The sequence below is a fragment of the Rissa tridactyla genome, chromosome 4, assembly GCF_028500815.1.
Source record: "Rissa tridactyla isolate bRisTri1 chromosome 4, bRisTri1.patW.cur.20221130, whole genome shotgun sequence".
Lineage (NCBI taxonomy): Eukaryota > Metazoa > Chordata > Aves > Charadriiformes > Laridae > Rissa > Rissa tridactyla.
In genome coordinates this window covers 52,668,223-52,675,593 of record NC_071469.1, presented here as the reverse complement: position 1 = coordinate 52,675,593, position 7,371 = coordinate 52,668,223, and the positions used below count along the sequence as shown (strand labels likewise).

Here is a 7,371-nt window from a genome sequence, read left to right as displayed (position 1 = left end):
GTGTTCAGGACACGCCGATTTGTGCCGCCAAATGGGCCTCTGAAAGGAAGGAGAGGGGTAACTTTTCTAGCCACGCTCTAGGGGAGAGATTTTACTTCCTCCAGCTCTCAGGCCCCTCTTGAAATACCTAATTCTGGTTCAGGATCGCAGGCTGGTGTTTTCCCCATTTTCCAGTGTTCCCTAGAGGACACCTCCAGTGCAGTGACACTTTTGGGAATTACGTGCAACCTGTTCACAGCCTGATCACGCACCTCCTGCTCCTCCCTGGAGGGATGAGCTTAAGTCTTTTGCTGCGCTATTTTGTTTTTCTCAGTGAAAAAGGAGTAACTGCTCTACCGAGCAGAACAAATAGAATTCAGAGAATCCCATGTTTGAGCTCCGCTTGCTGGAGGAGGTCGCGTCTTTTGAGATCTTACTGAAAACAAATTTTACTTGTGAAAGTACGTTTTATTACCTCCAATTACTCCTGTGAGAAGGCACTTAAGCCATGTTAAGAGCACTAAGTTTGCATTAAAATCGGGCCGCCATAGCTATATCGTGGTGGCCACGGCGCTGGTGAGGGTGATGTCCCCCGCGATGCAGAGTTTGGTGACCTCGTTCACCTTCTTTTCGCGGAAGCTGTACTGCAGCAAGTGAGCGTCATCCACCGCCACCTTGAAGTGATCCACCTCGCACAGGATCTGGAGCTGAAATACAACGTCCCCCGAAGATAACCATCAGGTTTTTGTTTTAGGAAGACGTTTTAAGCCATGGACTGGAGCAGGTTGGCACTGGCCAAAGGCTGCTGCCAGCCCGGTGGCATGTGGAGGAGCCGGCGCAGCGACTCCCAGCTGCAAAAACACGGGTGAGCTCTGCCTTCCCCACAGCCCCGCCGTACTCTTTCTCCTTCGTGTTTTAGCCCAGGGTTTCTGCCTCCTCGTGACTGACGGTTCAGAGGGCGAGCGCTGCGTCCTCGCCACCTGTGAAACTACTTTGCAGGAGAAAAAGCTGGTGAAGAGACCTGGGCTGCTGGCCTGGTTTGAGACACACACTTCTTTTTCAGTAGTTTTACTTTTCAGTAAGGTCTCTTCTACTGCTTGGGAAAACTGCATTTTTAGAAGACTCAAGTGTCTGAAATGGTGAAAATATTTACATTATAGCCAGCTCTGAGATGCGGGTTCCAAGGTCTCAGCCTGCGCTCAAGAGGAGCGAGACCCGGGCACTTGCTCCAAGCTGCCAACAGGATTATTTCAGACCACGAATGGCCCATTCAGTATAAATTACAAAGTTTGCTGAGGAGTTCTCTCCCTCGCTCTCTCTGTCCCTTGATGGCTGCCAGCCTGAGCACTCCTTGCCCCGGTACCAGAGCCCTGAGCCCTTCCCTTCCTCCCAAAGCCACAGTGCTCCCAGCGTCCCACATTTGCACATATGGGCTCTTTTGTATTATTAATGTTAATTATTTAGTCTTATTCTATTAAATCTGTTTATATTTCAGCCCTCAGGTTTCCTTCTTTTGCCGCGATTCCCCTTCCCAGCTGGGGAGGGTTCATGGGGTGAGAGAATAATGGTCTAAACGACAATAAATAGTTGTGGGTTCCTCAAACTGTAACAGCTGCTAACGGGGGAAATGCGGTGCAGAAACCTGCCCAACAACTGCAGCTGCAGCGTAAACATGGAGGATTTAATAACAAATGGGAATAGCAGAAGCGGGGGGAAGGAGCCGGACCTGCCGGAGGGGGTAAGAAGTGCGGGGGGGGGCGGTGGGACCTGCTGTGCTGGAAACCAGGGAAACAGCTGGGAACTGCCCCAAAAGCACCTTTGGGAGCCAATTCCTGTGCAAAAGCATCAAGGTCCTTCCAGCGAGTCCTGTCACACAGCCCTGGCCGAACCCTCCCGGCATTAAGGCTCCATTAAGACGGAGTTTTAAGGTTGGTTTTTTTTGTTACCTTGAAGGGTCTTCCAGCTTCGAATGGAAACCTGGGAGCCGTCCTCTCCTCCTTTCCCCAGTTATTCTGGAACATGGAGTTACAGACGATGACTTTCCTGTTGTCTTCCTTGAAGCGGGGATTGAAGTGGAAGGCGATGTCATTCCCTTTCTTGAAATCCAGTGAAAACCTGCAATGGCAATAACGCATCCGCTGCTTTTTTTTCCTTCTACCAAAGCCCTGGGCTCTGCTGCAGGACCTGCCGAAACCCCCAGGCCCCGCTGGGCGACAGCAGGGCGTTTACACGTTTATTTAGCGTAATACTTGATTTTACACCAGGCAGGTGTTATTCAGGAAGGGAAAGCAAATTCCAGCCCCCGCTTGCTCCATCCCAGCTCCCGATGGAACCTCCTTGCCCTCAGCGATGGACACACACACCCCCCCCACATACCTGTTGGGGTTGGGGTTGATGGTGCCTGTGATGGTTATGAGCGTCCGAGGGACGAGTCCTCCCTGCAGGGGCAGCTCGAAGGGGACTTTCTGGGAGACAACGGGGATTTGCTATTAGCAGAAAGCCACCTCCAAAGTGACAACACACCGGGGGCCCCCCGTGACACGGTGAGCATCCATGCCACCCCCCCCCCACAGGGACAGCCAGCCCCAGGTCCTCCCAGGGACGGGCAAAATCAGGCAGCGAAGACACAGAAATCCTTATGATATGATGGAGCCGTTACCATGGGAGGAGCCGGTCCCCCCTGCGGAGGGTGGGGCCCAAATCCAGGGCCACTGGGCGGTTGCCCGGGGGCGGGATATGGTCCTGATCCTGCTGGTGCTCCTGGATATGGTCCTGATCCTGCTGGTCCTCCAGGATACGGCCCCGGTGCTCCGGGATATGGCCCCGGTGCTCCAGGGTATGCTCCTGGTGCTCCAGGATATGCTCCCGGTGCTCCTGGGTATGCGCCTGGTGCTGCTGGAGAGCCAGGATAGGTGCCTGGAGGACCAGGATAGCCCGGGAACCCCCCCGGAGCCGGCGGCTGGTTCCCCCAGGAGGGCCAGCCTTGGGGTGGGGGGGCAGAGGGGTTCGGGTTGTTGCCGGGGGACAAGGCGTCAGACAACTGGGGAGAGAGGGGAGAGGAGGAGGGTTAGGTGGGTGGCCTGAACCCTGGGGTCAGGCTGAGCCCTCCAACACCCAGCTTTTGTGTCCTACAGCCCGTGCCGAGGCCCCAGCTGCTCCCCAGGTGGGTACCTGGGCTGAGGTCTCCAGAAAACCAGTAAGCGCCCATGTAACTGGGGGGAGGGATTTGGGGAGTCACGCAGGTTGGCGCCGCCATGCTCCCACCCCTGCTGAAGGTCCCTGCTTCACGGCAATTAAACAATCACAGCCCCCATATGTGTGTGGGGTTTCTTTCTAAAGCAAGCCATACTTACAGAGAAACCGTCTGACATTTTTCCTGAAAAAGGAAAAGACAAAAGATGCTGAAGTCATTTTTAACATACACCATCCGAAAAATAGAGATTTTGTAGAAGAGTTACAGGTGACAGCAGCAACAGGCTGGAAACGGGGAAGTCCCCATCACGTACCTGCCCAGGCGGAGCCGACAGCTCCGGTGCCGTGGGACAAACCTTCGTCCGAGACCTGCGGGAGAAACCGGGGGTCACTGCCGCAAGCAACCTGGACAGCTCTTGGAGTGAATCCAGCCCCAAAACCCCTCCCTGGATGAAATGGGCCGCTGCAGGGTTGTTGTTGACCCAACACCATCGTTGACCTTACAACACCGCCAGTGCCAAGATGGAAGAGGACACGGGACTGTGGGGACCTGGGGCTGCTCTGCCCCAAGCCCCCTGGGCTCCCACCAGCCTCCCCATGGGCTTTTCACCAGGTTTTTGCTCTTTGCTCACGCTGCATCGCAAACCACGTCAGCACCCTTCTCCTCCTCCAAGAAACACGGCTCAACATGGAGCTCCGCATTTGATCTACCCCCAAAAAACCCCACCCGTGCCAGGTCTGCTCTGCTCCCAAGTCAGGAAGATTTATTCCAGCTTTAAACCACTTTTTATAAAGGAAAAAAAAAACCCAAAGGGCAGCGGTGAGCTGTTCTTGCTGCCTCCAGCAGACACACGGCCACCTCCCTGCCCTGGCTGGGAGTGCTGGCTGCCAGCGCGGGACACTGGGTGACGCACGCACCCACGTAGTGGTTTTGTCCTGCACGATGGCTGGCGTTGTTCACTTCCCCTCCCCGAGGCAGCACCACAGAATCACAGAGTCACAGAATGACAGGGCCTGGAAGGGACCTCTGGAGATCATGTTGTCCAACCCCCTGCCAAAGCAGGGTCATCCAGAGCAGACTGCACAGGAACGCGTCCAGGCGGGTTTGGAATATCTCCAGAGCAGGAGACTCCACAGCCTCTCTGGGCAGCCTGTTCCAGTGCTCTGCCACCCCCCAAGTAAAGAAGTTTTTCCTCATGTTGAGATGGAATTTCATGTGTTCCACTCTGTGCCCGTTGCTCCTTGTCCTGTCGCTGGGCACCACTGAGAAGAGTCTGGCCCCATCCTCTTCCCCCCGCCCTGTAGGTATTGTTGAGCATTGATGAGATCCCCTCTCCTCTTCTCCAGGCTGAACAGCCCCAGGGCTCTCAGCCTTTCCTCAGCAGAGAGGGGCTCCAGTCCCTCATCATCTTTGTGTCCCTACAGAATCCCAGAATGGTGGGGGTTGGAAGGGAGCTTTGGAGACCATCAAGTCCAACCCCCTGCCAGAACAGGAGAAGGTCATCCCGGAGAAGATTCCACTAAAAAAATGAGGGGCTACAAAACCGGCACAGCACGTCGGGGGGGACACAGCCACCCCACGACGCACGGGACGGACGCTTGCAGCAGGCGAGAGAAGGGTGGCACCCCCGGGTGGGGGTTCCCCTTTGTCCCCCACCGTGGGCTGGAGGGCACGGCAGGAGGGACACACAACACACGTGCCACCAGCTGCTCCGGGCCAGCCGATAAAAGCTGCCTTAAAAGTTTTGTGGAGCCACTCGGCCGTGGCAGGGCCACATGCCACAAACCCGCTTGCGTGCAGGAATAGCCGCGGCCCTGAGCTGGATCCCGCCCATCAAAGAGAGCATTCATAAGAGGGGGGAAAAAACACCACACAAAAAAAAAAAAAAAAAAAAAAAAGGGAGAGGCAGAAGCGGGGAAAGAAAAGGAAAATTCCAAATTGAAAACAGAGAAGTAAAATTGTCTCCGAAAGAAACATTTGTCTGCACAAAGGTCACAGCAAATCCGGCTGCCCTGCCTGAGGAATAACAAAAAAACCTCCCAAGTTTTCACAACCAGCAAATATTCATCCTGCTGAGCCCGCCGGATTTTTAAGCCGGAGCAGCCCAGACGGTTTGAACAGCTAGTGTTTTGCAAAGCTTTTATTTGCCTTCTGGGGTATTTTTAAGCCCTTGGGTGTGTGGTTTGTTGGCAGGGTGAAGCCAGGGGTGGGCACGCAGCTCCCGCGGGCGCCCCAGGGACAGATGCCACCGCGTGGCCTTCGGTCGAGCCGCAGGTATGGGCTGCCAGGGCTTGTGGTGCCCCGGCGAGGGGCAATGCCGGCTCCCAGGGGGCACAGCCAAGGGACAGCCCCACATCTTCGCCCTGGAGCAATTTCGCACCTTTGCATGGGTTTTTTATTGCCTCGGGACGGCGTGGCAGGAGTCTCCCTGTGGGGACCGGGATGGCAGATCCAATATTTATAACCAAACTCTTGAAAAAATGCTATTCCTCCACCAGCTCTCTGAGCTCTCACCGACCCCGCGGAGGAAAACCCCATGGCAGATGTCTATAGAGCACCCCAAGTATTTCCTATATTCACGCAAAGTGGAAGAACTTCTGTTTGGGAAAGAAATAGAAGTTTTCTTCCCCTCGGCGCTATTTCTGCAGTGACTTTCTGTGATGTCTCCAGCCTCCCAGGCGCTTCTGCGTGGTTTTGGGGACACGGGCAGGGCTACCCCGGCACCCTGTGAGCTGCCAACAGCCTTAATAGCTCCTGAATATCCACCCAGGCACTCCCTAAAGCCAGCGAGTGCTTTATATAGGCTCTGGCTGCTGTTATTAACCACAGAGCCGGTGGCACAGCTGCCCCGGGAGGTGTCCCACCTCCCGCTCCCACGCCAAAGGGGACAAGCGCAGTCTTAACCCTTTCTTTGCACGGCAATACATGCTTTATCCCCCTGCTCCCACCCGGGACCCCCCAACGGGTGATGCGCTGTGGGGACAAGCCCACCCTTAACCCTTTCTTTGCAAGGCAATACATGCCTTAACCCCGCTCCTGCTCCTTCTGTTCCCACTCGGGACCCCCGTGGGTGGGATGCGTCCACTCACCTTGCGGTGCGGCGGCTCTCGGTGGTGGCTCCTGGGACTGGGAACCCACGGGAAAAGGGTGGCCCGGACACGGCAGCGGGGACCCCGCCTGCTCGGGGCGGGGACGGGGCGGGGACCTCGGGGATGCTCCGTGAGATGCCGCCCACGGGGATCCCGGGGGATGCTCCAGGAGATGCAGGCGGGGGGAAACCATGGATGCTCCAGGAGATGCAGCCCACGGGGACCACGGGGGATGCTCTGGGAGATGCAGCCGGGGGGATAACATGGATGCTCCGTGAGATGCCGCCCACGGGGACCACAGGGGATGCTCCGGGAGATGCAGCCGGGGGGATCTCAGGGATGCTCTGGGAGATGCAGCTGGGCGATCCCCGAAGGATGCTCCCGGAGATGCTGCCCACGGGGATCCCGGGGGATGCTCTGGGAGCTGCAGCCGTGGGGTCCCCGTGGATGCCCCAGGAGATGCAGCTGGGGGGGACTCCGGGGGATGCTCCGGGAACCACCAACCGTCGGCTCCTGGGGCATCCCCAGGGGTCCCCCTCAGCTCATAAAGTCACTAGCAGCACAAAGAAGATTATTTTATTCCTCTTTATTAAGTGGTGACCTCACCAAAGGGCAAAACTACACGGGGAAAAAAATTTGGGCTTCTTGTGTTTTATGTCTCGAGCGGGTCTATGTCCATGCTTGGGGCCTGTTTCCCCGCATCAGAGGCTTTCCTTTTCCTTAGAAGCTAAAATAAATACAACTAAGTAAAATAAAGTAAAATACAAATTTAGTTTTAAATGTTAAAGGTTTTCTCCGGAGACTGCCAAGAAAAAAAAAGAAGCTGGAAAAGCTTTGGTTTTCACTCGATGCAGAAAGGACCGGTGCTGGAAAGCTGTTAGCGGCAGCTATAATTTCAACAAGTTTTCATGCAAGTTAAGGGTGAATCATCTCCTGTTGCTCAGCTGGCTTCACGGCTTAAAGCAACAGAAAAGAAAAAGGCGTGTTTGAAGGCTGAAATTCTGACCTTCTGCATGGTGCTGCTGGGAGGAGAAGAGAAGAGAAGAGAAGAGAAGAGAAGAGAAGAGAAGAGAAGAGAAGAGAAGAGAAGAGAAGAGAAGAGAAGAGAAG

At 55.4% G+C, this 7,371-nt stretch overlaps 1 protein-coding gene across 1 annotated transcript; it reads right to left on the bottom strand.

Annotated features, from left to right (window-relative positions):
• Nucleotides 1–426: 426 nt before the first annotated feature.
• Nucleotides 427–6,351, bottom strand: LGALS3 (galectin 3). The gene is made up of 7 exons (XM_054199458.1): nucleotides 6,262–6,351; nucleotides 3,486–3,540; nucleotides 3,333–3,355; nucleotides 2,639–3,019; nucleotides 2,356–2,444; nucleotides 1,926–2,094; nucleotides 427–686 (listed from the first exon to the last, which is right to left on the bottom strand). The coding sequence occupies exons 3-7, from the start codon at nucleotides 3,348–3,350 to the stop codon at nucleotides 531–533; spliced, it is 813 nt and encodes a 270-aa protein (XP_054055433.1). The 5' UTR covers nucleotides 3,351–3,355; nucleotides 3,486–3,540; nucleotides 6,262–6,351; the 3' UTR covers nucleotides 427–530.
• Between the last annotated feature and the right edge of the window lie 1,020 nt (nucleotides 6,352–7,371).